Here is an 18,696-nt window from a genome sequence, read left to right on the forward strand (position 1 = left end):
ACCCCAAAACCCTGAACTCATGGATACAGAGAACGGGGAGTAGGGATTGATGAAATGGATAAATGGAGTCAAAAATAGAAACTTACAGTTACAAAATATATAAGTACTAGGGATGTAACATACAGCACCAGTACTGTGTTGTATACTTGAAAGTTCCTAAGTGAGTACATCTTAAAAGTTCTCCTCATAAGAAAAACAAAATCTGAAACTGTGTGGTGATGGGTGTTATCTAGACTTGTGATCATTTTGTAATAAATACATAAATCATTGTGTTGTATACCTGAAACTAATGTAATGTTATACGTCAATTATATCTCAGTTTTTAAAAAATTGAAGTTCTTGTCTTGGGAAAATTAAGCTTTTGCAATTCTTATGTACATTTGGACATTTAATAAGCTACATAACCTAATGATAGACATTTGTAACTAAGGATATGAGAGGCAGTTTCATGAAAAAAAATAAAGTTAATGATAAAAATGTAAATAGATCACAAATATTTTGCTTTCTGTCTTAATATAGGTATATCTTTTATGCTTTCTTTCACAGTTCTTAAAGATAGAGATTTCAAAATAAAAAAGAGGTAAAGAGAGACAGGAAGAAAGAAAGATAAGGAAAGGGAGAGAAAGCAGAAGAAATATCCAAACATGTCCTTTAGTGTGTGTTAAATTATTTTTGTTTCTCAGTATTTCTAAAATTTCTATTTGAACTCTGAATTTTTACTTTAATTTTTCTTTCCATTGTCCCAGCCAATTTAAAGTCTCATTAGTTTTCTAGTTGAAAGTTTGAATTCATGAATTGATTCCATTGTTTAAATGTATATTTCTCCACAATTCTCAATGCCTTTTCCACTTATGCTGGACTTGTATGAATCAGTTCTATTGCTGCTGCCCCTTAAAGGATCCCATGCCATTCACTCTGCCTTTCATCCTAGAAGCCTCTTGAGAGAAAGCCCCCATCTTCCTCCTGTCCTGCCTTCTATGGACCAAAAGAAGTAATTACTTTAGGAATCCTTCTTATTTTGTTTATTTATTAAACAAAAGGCTACCGAGTTCTCAATATGTGCCAGACACTTTGTCAGCACCTGACGTAAAGTGAACAAAATGGACATCATCTCTGTTCTTAAGTAGCTTATGTTCTTATAGTCATAAGTGCTGTGGAGAGAAATATAATAAATTAAGAGGTAAAGGAAGCATTGGAGAGTTGAGGAAGGCCTTTCTATGGAGGTGATAAATAATTGGCCAGTGAAAATTTGTGCGGTGAACAGTCAGGTAAAAGGAACAATAACCATTGCGCACATCCTAAATCAGGAGCATGTGTAGTGAGACTGCCTATACAGAACACACAGACACACACACACACACACAGTAACGGGAGCGTAAACAAGAGGCAGAGTGGTAGGAAATAAGATCGTATCATGCAGGGTCTTATAAGCCATTGTTAAGATTTTGGGAAAGTCGGTATTAGAAAGTTTGCTTATTTTAAAATGATTTTTATTTTTTTATATTACATGTAGCACATATATTTCTTCTGTAACTGCTGTGAAAATTTTTGATAAAAAGCACCATTTCAAGTTTTTCCGCTTGTACTGAGTATAAAATGGCTGTGTATAAAATTAATAAGCTTGTGTGGTATTTGTTATATGTTTGGAAATATGCATCTGTGTGGTCCAACTGAAATAACATTTTAAAAATGGTTTTGAAATTTATTTGACAGAGAGAAGCCCATCTGGAAGTGCCTTTGGAAGTCAGGAAAATCTGAGGTGGAGAAAGGACATGACTCACTGGCGTCAAAACACTGAGAAGCTTGACAAGTAATATAACCTTCTGTTTTATCTTACTGATGGGCTGTTGGATTTCAAATGCGAGAGGAAAATAGTGACTTTTAGTGTTATTTTACATATATCAGCATTCAGATCTAAGAAGACAAAATAGTTACACTTAATTTTTAAATTTTAGATTAAAAAAGATTTGGGGAAAGAATATTTCAAACTGTATAGTAAAGCAAAAGGTTACATATTTTCCCAGCAATCCCCCTTGGAAAATGCTTTCTGCAAGTTTTTGAACATATTTTTGGCGTCACACTGAACTAAATATTTCAAGAATTACAAAAAATTAGAAAACTAATCTTTGCCATCTTAGAGCTTAAAATATAGATAAAGACAAAACACTCCAAGTCTTCTGTTTCTAGCACAAAGACAGACTAGGTACAGTGACTGACCCTACTGCCAAAAACAACTAAAAATGTACTTTTGTGAGTCCAGGATCCTGAAGAACTGCATCTTAGCAGCATAAGGGGAAAGAAACCCTTCTCACCGAACCAGTGATAAAATTGCTTGGCTTGAAACGTGGCATTGTATCAAGGGGCTAAAATATTTTCCTGAGAATTTGTAATTACAGGTTAGCCCTTAAGTAGCTTGATTGGTTCAAAAAGCTTTGAAAATACGGTGACCAGCTCATTCAGGTTTGCCTAACAGTCCTGATTTTAGCACTGAATATCTCATGTCCCAGGGAACCCCTCAGTCCTGTCCTAAGTAAACCAGGATGATTGCTTACCCTACCTGAGAACCATCTTCAGCTTGAGCTCTAGAGAATTCTCACAGATAAATGTCTAGAAACATTAGCTCTCAGACAGCAAAATCATAAAACCCAGGAAACAAGGCCTTGTACCAGCCAGCAGAGAGACAAGCTGCAGGATCAGTACTGTAGAGATGGGTTTGGAATCGTCAGAAACTGTCCTAGTCTCTTCAAGCTGCTTTAACAAAATATCACACACTGGTCACTTTTAAACAACAGAAATTTATTTTTCTCACAATTCTGGCGTCTGGGAAGTTCACTACCATGGTGTCAGCAGATCTGCTGTTTTGTAAGGCCCTCTTCTGGGTCACAGACTTCTTATTTTGTTCTCTTATAGTGGAAGGGCAAGCAAACTCTCTGGGGTTTCTTTTATAGAGCCACTAATCCCATTCACGAAGGCTCTGCCCTGCTTCTGATGACCTACTCACCTTCCAAAGGCCTCACCTCCTAATACCATTACCTTGGGCATTAGATTTTCAACATACGAATTTGGGGGCAGGGCACATATACTTGGACCAGAACAGATACTGAATATAATATAACTGTTAAAATTCTTAAGATTTGAGTGTTTTTCTGTTGTCTTTGTCCGTATTTTATTTCTTTCATTATTTTTCCACGTGGTGTGTTTTTTAGAAATCACAAAGCAGCCAGATACTATACTATTAGTATTTCTACATTTGTATACTGTGTTCTCTCTGCTTATTTTACTATGTTTTAAGGAAGCCTTTTTCTTTTCTTTCTTTCTTTTCTCTTTTTTTTGGTGTTTTCCTGATTCTTTTTTTTTTTTTTTAAGCATCTTATATTTCTGCACAAAATCTTGCTGGAATTTTAAGCTTGAACATGATTTTTTTTTCCAGTTTAATTCTAACTGTGTTATATTTTCTTAATTTGTAAAAGATAAATTCATGAACTATTCTCTTTAGTGGTAATAATAAAGATTTAGAGACTTGAACATCTACGAACTTTGAAAAGTTAGCATTTAATATATCCTTATACTTTGATTTATCTGTTGTTTTGTCTACTTGGATGTGATACATAGTTTCTATATATATATTGCTACTAAAACAAATGTCAACTTTACCCATAAATCATATATAGTTGTTCTTAAATGTTTTATTTTCATTAAACAATGTTTTTGTAAATATTAATATTCAAGTAAACCACTTTATTCCATCAAAGTGTTTTGTTTCTAATGAATGATTCCATCCGGAGTCTCACTGAAGAGTTACAAGAATTTTGAAGTCATTTTCTGTATTAAAAAATTGGGTAAATTATATGAAACTTAATTTTTTTTAAAGTACTTTTATTCTAAATAAATAAATTGAAAAATCCTTGAAATGGCAATATGAATACTAATATTTTAAATGCTGCTTTATATGAAAGCAGCCCTAAATACAAGCCCACATAGCACCACCTAGTGTCTGTGCCATCCAGAATAAAGCAATGTTTTTGCATCTCTGAAAGCTAAGTATTTATGCTTTTAGTAGCATTGTAGTACTGTAAAAGGGTGAGAAAATCTGTATTGTCATGGTCAACAAAATTCAGGCTAAAATAAAACATTTTAAAACATGTGAAATACTTTGTTTTTCCTTAGTCTGTTCTAACTTTGCATTCAGAAAACTCTGTGCATCTTTCAATCTTTTTTGAATCGTGGATCTATTGGCTTTTCTAAAAGATAAATATAATTTCTTATAACATTTTATACTAGGTCAAGAGCAGAGATTGAGCATGAAGCACTGATTGATGGAAATCTGGCTACTGAAGCAAATCTAATCATTTTGGATACATTAGAGATTGTTGTCCAGGTAAGAACACAAAGAACATAAATTTATAGTATAGATTTGTTAAATTGAGGTGGGGAAAAAAGTATTTATTGAGCTGTATAATTACATTTAAATATCAGAAGTTCCTAAAAATTATGTCCTTGCTCCTCTTTTTTTCTCATTTAAATCCTATCCATTCTTTTTTCCCCTTTTTTTCTCTTATCAAAACCCTGCTCAGCTTCTTTTCCTTGAGGTCCTCCTCGATCTTACATTGTCACGTATATATGTGTATGACTGAAACATTATATTGTACATCAGAAATTGACACATTATAAAGTTCAATAAAAAAGAATGCAATAAATAAATAAAACACAAAGAAAGAAAATCTGTTTGTTTATTTATGTACATTCTATCTCTCTCACCAAATTGCAGTTACATCCCTATTTTATTTATCTATTTTTAAATTACAGACAGTTTCTGTAACAGAATCCAAAGAGAGCATCCTTGGTGGGGTGCTGAAAGTGCTACTCCATAGCATGGCCTGTAACCAAAGTGCAGTTTATCTGCAACATTGTTTTGCTACCCAGAGAGCCCTGGTTTCAAAGGTGGGTTTTTTTTTTTTTGCTACCTGCTGTTTTGTCAGACGTTCCTTTCTTTATTAACATTGTCTGAGATAGTTTGACACATTCATTGATTAATGTATTTAAAATTTAAATTTTAATAATAATCTAAGACCCCTTTTCTCTACTACTTGCCTTTTGGAATTTCTTTCTTATATGAATTACCTTTAACCAATTTCTGCCTTAAAAAAAAGTAGTTTTGATATGGAGAATGGCCTGAAATTGATTGCCTGTTTTAAATATGGGGCTTGTTTTCTCTTCATCTTGTTTTGTCTATTCCTTGTTAACTTGATTTATCAAGAATTCAATGTATAAGTAGTTCAGTCTGTTGAAATTAACATATCCTGTGGTAAATGGGAAGGAAGTTACTCTTGTTTGTTCAACTACTTCAGATATTTCCTGTGTTTTCCCCCAGGAATATGTGTATTCTTAAATCTTGAAATTAGCTATTTCACCTTAGTCATCTTACAAGATGGACTACAGAGCTGTTGAAAAAACTGAGCCAGTGAAAATAACTTCTATACTATTTTGTAATAGTAAAAACGTACTACAGAATTATTACATGTTGGTTACCATACTAAGCGTTTTACGCACATTATCTAAGATTGTCATACAATTCCGTGTAGATAATATATTAAGCCCATTTAATGGATGAGAAAACCTATCCAAGGTCACACTACTAGCTATTAAATGACATAATCGGTATTTGAGCCCACTCCATCTGGCTCAGTGATCCATATAATTAGCCATTAGCAAATATTGTCCTTAACCCTTTTTTTCATTCCTGGACTATACTAACAAATCTCTATGTCAGCTATATTAAAATACCTCTGGAACTTTTAGTGCATAAATTCAGTGTTGATGTTGTTTCTCTACAGTTCCCTGAACTCTTGTTTGAAGAAGAGACAGAGCAGTGTGCTGATTTATGCCTCCGGCTTCTCCGGCACTGTAGCAGTAGCATCAGCACAATACGGTCACACGCTAGTGCCTCCCTTTACCTACTTATGAGACAGAACTTTGAGATTGGTAATGTGAGTATTTTATCTCAGGATTTTATCTCTGGTTTCATAATGAAATATAACTTCTGCAGATGCCTATTAAATGGGTTTTGGAGGAACATGGAATTTTTTTGTATATTTTGAGTCTGATCTTAAGACTGTCTATTTATTTCTTATTCTATGGATACCTTATAAAAATCCAAATCTCCAATTTGCTTCCTGTACCAAACATAACATAGACTAGTATAGACTGAAAATATAAATGTATGTTGAACTATTACAAATTTTAATTATTAGCAATAAGCAAAATGAAAGTAGTAATAAAGAAAATTAAAAGTTTTAATACCTTCACTTGATATTTTATGATTATATGCCAGTCTTTGAAGAATTCCATATTTTCATTTGTGTATTTTTATTTGATAATATATTCATGGATTGTATTTTTCCTGACTTTTTTAAGTCAAATGTTTAAATTTATTTATTTTTACTCATGTAAGTGTTTAAAGCCTAGAATATCCCTTTGTGCACTGCTTTTGGTATATCATTGGATCTGATATGTAGTATTTTCAGTATTTTTGTTTTGTAGATATTTCATTATTTCAGTTTGTATTTTCTTTTTAACACAGAGTTTTCAGGTTTTGATGTTAATTTTTAGTTTTATTGCAAAGTGATCATACAATGTATACACTATATTTCCTTTTTGGTACTATGGATGTGTATGTTTGTGTGTCCAAACATATAATGTTTTTATGAATATTATGCAAGCTTTTAAAAAGAAGGGGTACTCTGTATTTTCAGAGTATTGAGTTAAACAAATATACCTTACTAACTACATTATTCTGTTTATTTTTGGTCCATTTAGTAGATTGATTTTGGGGAGGTTTTTTTTGGGGGGGTGGGGAGGTAATTAGATTTGTTTGTTTATTTTAAAGGAGGTACTGAGGATTGAACCCAGGACCTCGTTCATGCTAAGTGCACAGTCTACCACTGAGCTATACCTTCCCCCCTCATTTGGTGGATTGAAGGAGATGATTTAAAGCCTATACATTGTCTGTTTTCCTTTAGCTCTTATTTGATAAATTGATATTCATTACTATTTGTTATATTGATATTCATAACTATTATATCTTCCTGTGAATTATTCCGTTTAGAATTGAAAAAGACCTGAATTGGTTTTATTTAAAATTTTTGTATTTTTGACCTGAATTCTATTTTCTGTGGTATTAAGATACCTCTGCTTCCTTTTTATTTTGAGCATGCTTCAGTTACCTTTGCCTGTTCTTTTACTGTCACTTTTTTGAATAGCTTTAAGTGTGCCTCTCTTGTCCAACGTAACAGTCGAGTTTTGCTTTGTAATCCAGTCTCTTAGTTGAATTAAATCTCTTCATACTTGTTATTGTATCAGAAGCATCCAGGAGTCGTGTTGTATTATTTTGTTTTGCTTACCTACTCATCTCCTTTAAAAAGTTTTTTAGTTGTTTTCATCTTGCATTTTATGGTCATCTTCACTTTATTTTGGGGGTGTAGTGTTTATCATGTTTAAGAAAGTTTATATTGCCCTAATGATTACCTTTATAATTATATAATACCTTCAGTCCTCTATTTCTTTAATCATGCATTCTTAGGGAGGGGCAGTATGGCCACCAACCTGGTGAATATTGGTTCTTGGTGGGGAATGAAAAAAATCTTAACTATCACAGTAGCTTTCCTTGAGTTCTTTTATTTCTGCCTTTTTTTCTTCCTAAAATTAATGGCTTCATAAATTTTTTATAATTTATAATTAAATAGTTTATTAGAATTTTCATGTTTTATGACCACATTTTTCTATTAAATGTTCTTTGCCTAGTGAGTTCCAGTGATTCTCTTTACCATTTTATTGTTCAACTTAGAATGAGTTAGTTTATCTTGGCCCAGGTGTTTGTAGGATATTCCTTCAGGAATGTGTCTCTCATGGGATTTTGCTATTGTACACACATCTTGCCTAACTTCCTAAAGTTTCTGGTCAATGCATTTCTGTCCCGTCCTCTCAAATTTTTAGCTCATTTTGTTTTCAAGACAGATAGTTTCATCACCTCAAAGTGAGTTTCTAATTTAAAGAAATATTTTCCCCATTATTTCTGAAATCCACACACTAGGATTTTTTACTATTTGCTCTCCCCTCCTTGCCTTCCTTTGAAACTACCTCCTATCTCAGCTTGTCTTGGCCACCCTTATGTACTTTTCTAATATTATATGAATTATATCAGTCTCTTCATTTTGCTGAAGTAGAGTTTATGGATTTCTTTCTATTCATCTTTTATTTTTGTATGAAATCCAGGAGAAGTGGGAACTTGCTGTCTCACCCTGTCCTATTTTTATAAGAAGCCAGGTCCTCTTTCTTAATCCAGAACAATTTTTTTTATTGATCTTGCTTAGTTTTTGAAATAAAGTCCCTAAAATTTGAGTGAATTTGGAGTGTTCTTGGTACATGTTCCTGTTATTTTAGGGAAGCTTTATATAATAGGATAAAAATAGGTAATTTATCATCTTAGTGTCAGGTAGTACCTTTAAAAAGGAATAGGTAATTTAAAACTAGCGTTGATTTTTCTATAGTTTATGTATGCAAGAGATAGTAGAACTAACTACTGAATTGTATTCTAGATTTTATAGTAGGCATTGGGCAAACATAGATAAAACAATAGTCCTTTTACTCAGGTAGCTTAGCATCTAGTGGGGGAGGATAGGAACAGGTAATGTTCAGCTAATAATAGTAGTAAGTGCCTACTGCAGATAGTTTTGTGAGGATTATATGAATTAATATTAAGTATAACACATGTCAGTAACTGGCTCTGGGCAAATGCTGAATGAGTGCTGTTAATATAATGAGAAGTAAGCACAGGGGACTAAGTAAGCATAGAGAAAAATAGCTTATGCTCTCAGGGATGGCTTTTCAGAAAGAGGAGATACTTGAACTAAGGATAAAGAATTACCCAATCAAATTGTGCTCTACACTGGCATTTGACACAACATTGTAAAATGACTATAACTCAATAAAAAAATATAAAAAGAGAGAATTACCCAATCAGATGGATGAGTAGGTGGATAGAACTTTGTAGGTAAAGAAAACAGTGCATACATATTAGAAAGGCATGAAGATGAGAGAAGGAAATAGGCAAACAGAGGATACCTTTTTAGCACTTCGTGATTGTTATGGCTCAAAGAGAGAATAATAAGAGAGAAAGTTGTAGTTGAAAAGTCTAGACATGGCTGTCATAGGGCACATGACATACTTGTTTTGTTTACCACTTACTCTCAGTTCCCATCATATAGTTTGACACATTTACTGAGTCAGATATTTGAATTTTATCCTCAAAGCTATGAGCAGTCAGTGGAGTGTTTTAAGGAGAGGAGGGATGTGTTCAGATCTACATTTTACAAAAATTTCCCTGATGATACTTAGGGGATTAGTGAAAAAGGCAGAAAGATTGATTAGGAGGTTATTACAGTAACCCCAGTAAGAAATGGTAAGGGAGTAAACTAAAGCAGTGGCAGTGGGAAAGGAGAAATAACAAACTGGAACAGATAGGAGGGTAATGTGGATTGGATTTATGGTATGAATAATAAGAGGGGAGAATGACTATGGAATGACTCCTAGATTTTTGGCCTGAATGACTGACTACAAGAACAATAACAATAGTAACACCATTCATTTAATCAATAGGAAAAGAAGGCATTTTAGAAGTGTTAAAATTGAGGTACCACGGAACATCCATACAGAGCCATGAATGCCATATATGTCGCCATCTGTGGGGCCATATAATAGCTTGGACTCTAGAGAGAAATATGGGCTGAAGACATAGAAATGTATCTCTTCTGGTTGAAGGCAAAGAAATGGATAAGGCTATTTAGAATATGACCAGTGAATAAGGTTTCTTGACAGAATCTTTGGGAACACTGTAGTTAAGAACGGCAACTGAGGAATAAAGGAGACAGAAAAGAAGTGGATAAAGAATAGGTAACTCAGGATAAAGTGGTACCGCTGAAGATAAGGCAGGCAATGTTCAGGGAAAAAGTAACCAATACATTTAAATATACAGTTATGTCAAGTAGAATATTGACAAAAAAGTATCTTGGATTTGGTAATTACTAGGTTACCACTGATAATCTATTAAGAGGGGTTTCATAACTGGGGAACAGTGGAACAGAAGTGAATTTACACTAAGAAAGGGAAGAATGTAAACTGTTAAAGGTATCACTCCAAAGCTTCTACCTTTAGGTTACTTTATACAGGATGTGTGTTAAATTTATCATAGCGCTGGACCTAATGAAATGGGCTATGGTGTAAGGACCACATCGAAAAGTTAAGAATTTTATGATGTTGGTCAACTTCTTTAACCTCATCTGTAAAAATGCTGTTTTATTAATAACATATACCTCATAGTAGATAAATGAGGCAGTGAAGTCTAGGAACAACTTCTAATCAAGTCTAACACACAACTTTATTTACCCTGTTTTGTAGCTTATTATTACAGCAAGTGTCTAAGTTTTATGTCCTTTTTAAAACTAAGATTTCAATATACATATTTCATTGCTTTTTCAAAAATATTTTGCTTAGAATGGTATTTTTCACTAACCTTTCCCTTTTAGGAAGTTAAAAATAGACTTTTTTCCCTTTAAGCTTTCCTGTATTAAATGTTTACCTGGCAATTTCTCTGTTACAGAACTTTGCCAGGGTTAAAATGCAAGTAACCATGTCACTGTCTTCTTTGGTGGGCACATCTCAGAATTTTAATGAAGAATTCTTGAGACGTTCTCTGAAGACTATATTGACATATGCTGAAGAAGATCTGGAATTGAGGGAAACAACATTTCCTGATCAGGTCAGAAATGCTACTTTTTAGACCATTAGTTGAAATAGGAATTGTAAATAGACACTTTTCAAATTGTTAAATCAAACTTTGGTCTTTACTGGAAGAACCTGTATTTCTCTTTCAATCCATATATCATATGCCAGAGATAGGACTGAATCTTTTTGTTTCAGTAAGCTTCCTTTCCTTCTCAGAATGGCATTTAATTCTGTGAATTTGTACCCAAAGCATAGTAGACTTAAGCAGTATAGACACAAAAGCTTTGCAATAAAACAGTATTTCCACTTCTGAATGAAACTTGCCTTAAAAACTAAAGTTTTTACAAACTACTTTTTGGGAAAATCCGAACCATAGGAGAGAATTTCCTTTTGTGTTCTTTTTCTGTATTCCCTATATCCCATATGTATTTTATTTCTACTTACAGTCTACTTGTTTCTGGGTGAGAACTGAAAAAAGTCTGCTGAGGAATCTGTATAATGTTTACTACTCCTTACTGCCCCATACCCCAGCACGCCGACACTCTTTAGAACTGTATCAAAACCATGTTGTTTGTTTTAAAATATCTGGATGCTTATCTGAAATATCTTCCAAACTAATTTAGTGATTGTGAATGAATGACAATTGAAGAATGTTTTTCTTACAATTGTCTGCTACAGGTCCAAGATTTGGTTTTCAATCTCCATATGATTCTTTCTGATACGGTTAAAATGAAGGAACACCAGGAGGATCCTGAAATGTTGATTGATCTAATGTACAGGTAACATTTGTTTGATTTACTTATACCTTGTATAATGGGCTTAAGTTAGTAAGACATACAAAAAATATTAGATTAAAAAAATACAGAAATTATTTGTCATTTTCTTTTTTTTGTGTGTGTCATTTTCTAATGGTAATTGAAAAGTAAAAATGTGCTTTTCAGATCACCTGTGTCACTTCTTTTAAGAACTATGAATAATTGGTCAGTATATATATATTTTTTAACTTTTTAAATTTAATGAAAGATTCTTTAAATTCTGTAGTGCTTTACAATTTTCAAAGGCTTCACACACATGATTTCATGTAATCTCATAATAACCATAGTTCCCTACCCCCATAGAGCCGTTCCTCCCTTTCCTCTCCCCACTGGTAACCACTAGTTTGTTCTTTCTGTGAGCCTGCTTCTTTTTTGTTTTATTTATTAGTTTATCGTATTTTTTAGATTCCACATATAACTGATATCATACAGTATTTGTCTTTCTCTGTCATGTATTTCATTTAGCATAATGCTCTAAGTCCATCCATATTGCTGCAGATGGCAAAGTTTCGTTCTTTTTTATGGCTGAGTAGTATTCCATTATATATACATATACCAGATCTTCTTTATCCATTTGTGTGTTGATGGACACTTAGGTTGCTTCCATACCTTGACAATTGTAAATAATGCTGCTGTGAACACTGGGATGCATGTATCTTTTCAAATTAGTGTTTTTTGGGTTTTTTCAGATATATACCCAGGAGTAGAATGGCTGGGTCATATGGTAGCTCTATTTTTGAGAAACCTCCATACTGTTTTACACAATGCCTGCACCAACTTACATTTCCACTAACAGTGTAGGAGGGTTCCCTTTTCTCCACACCCTCTCCAGCATTTGTTATTTGTGTTCTTTTTGATGATGGCCATTCTGACAGGTGTGAAGTGGTATCTTATTGTGGTTTTGATTTGCATTTCCTTGATTATTAGTGATGTTGAGCATCTTTTCATGTGCCTGTTGGCCACTTGCATTTCCTCTTTGGAAAATGTCTCTTCAGTTCTTCTGCTCATTTTTTAATTGGGTCGTTTGTTTTTTTGATGTTGAGTCGTATGAGCTATTTATGTATGTTGAACATTAACCCCTTATCGGTCATATCATTTGCAAATGTCTTCTCCCATTCAGTAAGTTGTCTTTTCATTTTGTCAGTGGTTTCCTTTGCTATACAAAAGGTTTTAAATTTAATTAGGTCCCATTTGTTAATTTTTTGCTTTTGTTTCCTTTGCTTTAGGAAATGGATCCCAAAAATATTGCTATGATATATTTCAAAGATTAATTTATTTCTGCCTATGCTTTTCTCTAGGAGTTTTATAGTATCTGGTCTTACATGTAGGTCTTTAATCCATTTTGAGTTTATTTTTATACATGGTGTTAGGGAATGTTCTGATTTCATTCTTTTATAGGAAGCTGTCCAATTTTTCAGTATATTTATTGATTATCAAAAATAAGAGGATTTAGAAAAATAATAATAATATATTTAACACCTTGGCATCCTGTGCCCTAGACTTCTTAGAAGGGCCAAGACCCATATTTTAAATATTAAAAGCAGTTCTTTAGGAAGAAAATATAGTGTATTAATGTTTTACTACAACGTTAATCTTCCTGACTTTAAATATGAGTATACCTGTAGGACAGTGTTTGTAGGGGTATATATTGAGAATTTTGTAGTTCCTATTGTATCTTGAAAAATGTAAGTAAAACTTGACTTTTATTTGCTATATGACCTTCTCTTTTTACATTTTGTAGTTGTTTAGAGGCACAAATCAACTATTTTCTTTAAAATAAAGATGATACAATGAAACAATCTTCTATAATTTTTTTCCTTGAATATAGAACTTCTTTATATTCCCTTAATGAAAACATAAATTCCCAGTTTTTCCTTTACTGATTGTTTCCTTAGTTGCCAGATATTAATATAACATTTTTTTTTAGTCCTCCCTGCAAAAAAGAAACTGCTATTACCCATTCCATGGGCCCACAGTTATTTCCTTTAAGCATACTGAAAGATATTTTCATACCACTCACAAACTTGTCTGAATAGATTGTATTCAATAACAGAAACCTCAGCACTGAATAAACAATCTAAACTCCCTTCCAGCTTGGGAAGCAAATGCTAATTGAGAAGAATTTCTGTTCTGACTAGAATTGCCAAGGGCTACCAGACCTCTCCAGATCTGCGATTGACCTGGTTGCAGAACATGGCTGGCAAGCACTCGGAACGCAGCAACCATGCTGAAGCCGCCCAGTGCCTCGTTCACTCAGCAGCCCTTGTTGCCGAATATCTGAGTATGCTGGAGGACCGGAAATACCTTCCCGTGGGATGTGTGACGTTTCAGGTAGGAATCTGCCAGGTTTACATTAAATCAAGGTATGTCCTCTTTTGGATTTAACTTTTTTAACGGTGTTTAGATTCATTCAGCTTGTAAGAAAAGCATGAAGGCTGAAGGTGATGCTTCACAAGATGAATTAACATTTTACTATCACTTTTATTAATACATTTTTAGAATATTTCTTGCTAATTCTCTTCCTATATTTTCTTACCTCTGAATTGTCAATGCTATTATATGTATTTATTCTCTTTGCCTATACTGCTGTGGACTTTATAGCATCTATGAAATATATTCAAAATATAGAGAATCAGAATTCAGTAGAAACTCTTCATTGGCTTTTTAAAAATATCTAATTTTTTATTATTGTATTATTTAGTTTATTTTGTTGGGGAGAGGTAATTAGATTTGTTTACTTTTAGAGGAGGTACTGGAGATTGAACCCATGACCTCCTGCATGCCAAGCATGCACTCTGCCACTTGAACGATACCCTCTCCCCTTTAATTGGCTTTTAAGTAACATACCAGATAAACCAATATTCTCCATTTCCTGTCTAAAATATGCTAATAATACATGACTCAGAGATGATAGTTTACTCTCTAGTAGGGTTACAAATCTCTAGCCCACTAGTTGAATTCTTTGCTTACCAAGAGTCAGTTATGCTTCCCTTTGCTTCAAAACCTGTTAATGCCAGGTTTAGGAAGTGACAACATTTAATTAAGTATTATGTCCTCTGATAAATATAAATGCAAAAAGAAAGTGAGCTATTATTTCTCTGAAAACTAAGTGAAATGTTTGCAAAGACTTGATAAAAGTGAGTCTCTAAAGTGCTGCTGAATTAATTTTGAATCAGACAAATACAGAAAGATTGGGAGAAAAATTCCTAGAAATCTAGTATAATTTGATGATCTTTGAAGTTCAAGTTTTTGCTCTAAAGAAACCAAAACTGGAAATCTTAAATGAAGCTTGTATCATGGGTATTTAGTCAAGAGAGATTACATTGAACTGTGATCTGGAGACCTATACACAAAGAAAAGGCCTTGGACCTACTTCAAAAAATTGACAAATGAGTATATACCTACTGTGAAATTCAGGTTAAAATAAAATATTTAAAGTATGTATGTATCATTTCTTTTTTAGAAATAATGGATGATCCCAATCTCATTGGGTAAGGGGGCTTTTATTACATCTGAGTTTTTTCATTCACTCGATGTATGTTAGGCAAACCAAGGGACCATTTTTGTACCTTAATTTCCCTCATAGAGAGTTTTGACAAGATCAATTGAATTAAAAATAAAGACTGTTTAAGTCTCCTTAGGTGTTCTATGTAGTATCACAATTTTCCTTAGCCCATGATTTTTCTTAAGTTTCTTTCTCACAACTTTTTTTTAATGGAAAAATTATCTAGTGATGGTGCTGCATTTTATTGTCATCTTCAAAACACAGAAAGGTTTTGGAGATTTGTCTTTAATCTTTGCATTGACTATCCTTTTTTTTAACCTAAGCTGTTAGTTATATTTCGTCTTCAATTACTTCTTCATGTACAACTTTCATGTTAAGAAATTAATTCCATTTCACAAACCTTAAACATTTTTTTTCCTTCTAGAATATTTCATCTAATGTTTTAGAAGAATCTGCAGTCTCAGATGATGTGGTATCTCCAGATGAAGAAGGTATCTGCTCTGGAAAGTACTTTACTGAGTCAGGACTTGTGGGATTACTGGAACAAGCAGCTGCTTCTTTCTCTATGGTAGATGACTCTTGTTCATTTCTTCCCACAGTCACATACTTCTTAATTATCAATGACTTGTGTATTTATTCTTCCTGCCTGTGACCCTGCTTTTCCTTTATGATTGTTTTCTCTAAGTACCTTAAGAACTATCTAGTAACAGGTTTTCTTTCTGGATTCATCATTGCTTACTCCTTTTTATCTTAATAATCTGTCAGTTCCTCCAGTGTTTTTCATTTGCTTATTTTGAACCAACACTTAGTCTGTAAGAGATTTGGAGGATTTTTTTGGTTTACAAAACTTTTACCACTAGACATTTTCTAAAACCTTAAAATTTTATTAAAAACAGAACAGAACAGAAAGGTTTTGGATGCTTTACGTTCCTGTTTGGGCAGACTAACATGGCTCTTTATACATAGCATGTCTATTGGATGAAAGGGAGAATCTTTTGAGTGTTTTGGGCATTGCCCTCGTGCTCAGGAAGATTGTGGCCACTCATCCCATTGGTTACATAGTGAGCTCTGTTAGGTAGATGTTGAAATGTTGTCAGGAGCTTTATGATCTCCATCCCAGATCCCTTGCCTGACCTACCGTACCATGCTATAATTCCAGTGCTTGTCCCTCCCCATCTGTATGGGAAGAACTGAAGCAGTCATGTGGGCCTGAGATGGGATGTTTATTGGAGAAGGAGAAGATAGCTAGCTGAACCCCTGCTTACTTTCTTGGAACCATGGTGACAGGGTCACCTACTTCCTGTTACTTTGCTGCTGAGTGTTAGTGTCCCAGCACCAAAGTTCGGGAGACCGTGAGGTTCATGTTAGGGTAAAAGAAAAGCTTGAGGTAATAAGCGGTGCTTCCCTCCTCCCCACTGTACTATTACTGGGAATCGGTTATTTCTTCTCCTGGCCTTAACCCTACCCAGCAGTACATTGGCTACTGGCAAAGATTTAGAAGGCACACAGCCAGAATTCAAATCCTGGCTTTGCTACCTTAGTAGTTAAGTCACTTAAGGCACAAATTACTCAACCTTTCAGTGCTGCATTTTTCTTATCAATTAAATGTGTCTAATAATAGTACCTACCTCAAGGAATGTTGTCAGGATTAAATGAGTTAAAATTTGTAAAGTGTTTATCACAGTGCCTGGCTCCAAGTAAGTTTTAATGTGTTTGCTTTTATCATCCTTTCATCATTATTGACACTTAGAAGCAACTCATTTAATAATGATTCTGATATTCAAAGAATACTAGGCATTGGTCCACTTTAAAATTTCTTGTTTTTGAAGACCTTGATTGTCCTGATTCTGACCTGGGATCTCTCTCTGTTCCTTGAGTTTTAATTTAAGTAATTTGAACTAGCAGGGAAAAAAATGTTGTTTGCTATTAATGGAATATTTTAATAAATATACATTCTGTGTGTGTATAATTTTAATAATTCACAGCAGTAAATTTAGACTGGTGTACAGTGGCCTGCATTACGAAGCCTATATTTTGCAATAGCATATAATTATAAATTTCCTTCTTTTTCAATTAATCTATTTAATATTAATTAAAATAATTACTGGGGCATTTTAGTTACACTAAATATATTTTACTGTTACAGCTTCATGATTGCTTAAATATACTCCTGTGAACTAACTAGAAAATATGAGAACCATGTTTATTTCCTTGGGAAAATGTGTTTGCTGATTTGTGAGGCAGTGGAAATTCAATGGCTCTTGGAAAACATCTCTGTTTTCCTTCACTACAGCTATCAATCTATTATTAAAGACGAGAGTAGAGTAGCAGTATAAACACGTTTTCTTCCTCACTCAGATTATAACTAGAGCAACGCTTGGCCAACCCCTGGCCAGCAAGCCCCTACCCTAGTTGAATAAAATCTGGTGATTCAGAACTTTCTTATGTTTTGTTAAAGATAAGTGATTTTTTCCATAGGAGAGTTCCAGAAAGATTTCTTGTACCGATTTAATATTTTGGAAAAGCAAATACTTCTAGTGCTCTAGGAGCCACAGGTTATCTGATCCTGCATATCTGTAGCCAGTATAATAATTGGATTTCTTTTATTCCTCTGCTCAGAAATAGTTTCTCCAAAAGTTTATATGCATGTGTAAGTGCACATACATACCTACATTCATTTTAGTGAAGTATTACTGGGTAAATAAAAGCAAAATGTCCAGTTCAAATTATATAGAAATGCAAATGTGCATATGTGTGTGTGTTAAATGCACACAAAGAAACACATACATATACGTATCCATTTATCCATCTAGAGGAGATAGTACATTATGCAAAATTCTTTTACTAGGCCTTATAAAATTAAAAATTAGTAGTGTTTGTTTCTGTGTCCTATTGGAAAACAGTGGCATTGTCTTAGAAATATTGTGAATTCATAAATCATAATTCACTTTCTTACTGATGTAAAAGAAAGCAATATCTTATTCTTCTTCTAGGCCGGCATGTATGAAGCAGTGAACGAGGTTTACAAAGTACTTATTCCTATTCATGAAGCTAATCGGGATGCAAAGAAACTATCCACGATTCATGGTAAACTTCAAGAAGCATTCAGCAAAATTGTTCATCAGGTAATGATTGCAATTTCTAGCTTCAGTATAAACGGAGAAAACTGTCTGAAAGCATTAGTGTTGCTTCGTACTAATGTCAAACTAGATCCCATGAAATGACCATTTTAATCAGGTCACAAATGAACAGTGTCAAAATGACAGTTCATGGCCAAAGCAAGACTCTAACAAAAAATGAATTTATCTAAAGTAGATTATGATCATCATAACCGTTCCACATAGCTTTTCTATTTTTTCCTTCTGTTTTTTTGAATTATTACTAGTTGCTAAATTTTTTTAAATTGTTACTTTCTGTTTCACAGTGTGGGTTACAGAAATTGATTTCTATTCATTTGCTGCCAAAAAAAGTTTTTATATTTAACTTTTTATTAAATGATGTGAAAGTTGAATAAACTCCTAATATTTTTAATGATTTCAACTGAACTTTAATTCTTTTTCCTAGATATTTTCATTCAGTCATCCTTTGATGTATTTC

At 33.4% G+C, this 18,696-nt stretch overlaps 1 protein-coding gene across 12 annotated transcripts in view; it reads left to right on the top strand.

Annotated features, from left to right (window-relative positions):
- DOCK7 (dedicator of cytokinesis 7) overlaps nucleotides 1-18,696 on the top strand; it is a 176,819-nt gene that overhangs the window by 136,056 nt on the left and 22,067 nt on the right. For 10 of the 12 annotated variants that reach the window (XM_074376357.1, XM_074376347.1, XM_074376348.1 and 7 more), the window contains 9 exons: nucleotides 1,714-1,810; nucleotides 4,282-4,378; nucleotides 4,807-4,941; nucleotides 5,835-5,987; nucleotides 10,655-10,813; nucleotides 11,458-11,558; nucleotides 13,733-13,925; nucleotides 15,524-15,667; nucleotides 18,093-18,224. In XM_074376357.1, coding sequence (XP_074232458.1) covers nucleotides 1,714-1,810; nucleotides 4,282-4,378; nucleotides 4,807-4,941; nucleotides 5,835-5,987; nucleotides 10,655-10,813; nucleotides 11,458-11,558; nucleotides 13,733-13,925; nucleotides 15,524-15,667; nucleotides 18,093-18,224 — 1,211 coding nt within the window. The remainder of the gene's footprint in view (nucleotides 1-1,713; nucleotides 1,811-4,281; nucleotides 4,379-4,806; nucleotides 4,942-5,834; nucleotides 5,988-10,654; nucleotides 10,814-11,457; nucleotides 11,559-13,732; nucleotides 13,926-15,523; nucleotides 15,668-18,092; nucleotides 18,225-18,696) is intronic. The other 2 variants (XR_012511209.1, XR_012511208.1) reach the window with 1 other exon arrangement.

This window comes from Camelus bactrianus, chromosome 13 (assembly GCF_048773025.1).
Source record: "Camelus bactrianus isolate YW-2024 breed Bactrian camel chromosome 13, ASM4877302v1, whole genome shotgun sequence".
Lineage (NCBI taxonomy): Eukaryota > Metazoa > Chordata > Mammalia > Artiodactyla > Camelidae > Camelus > Camelus bactrianus.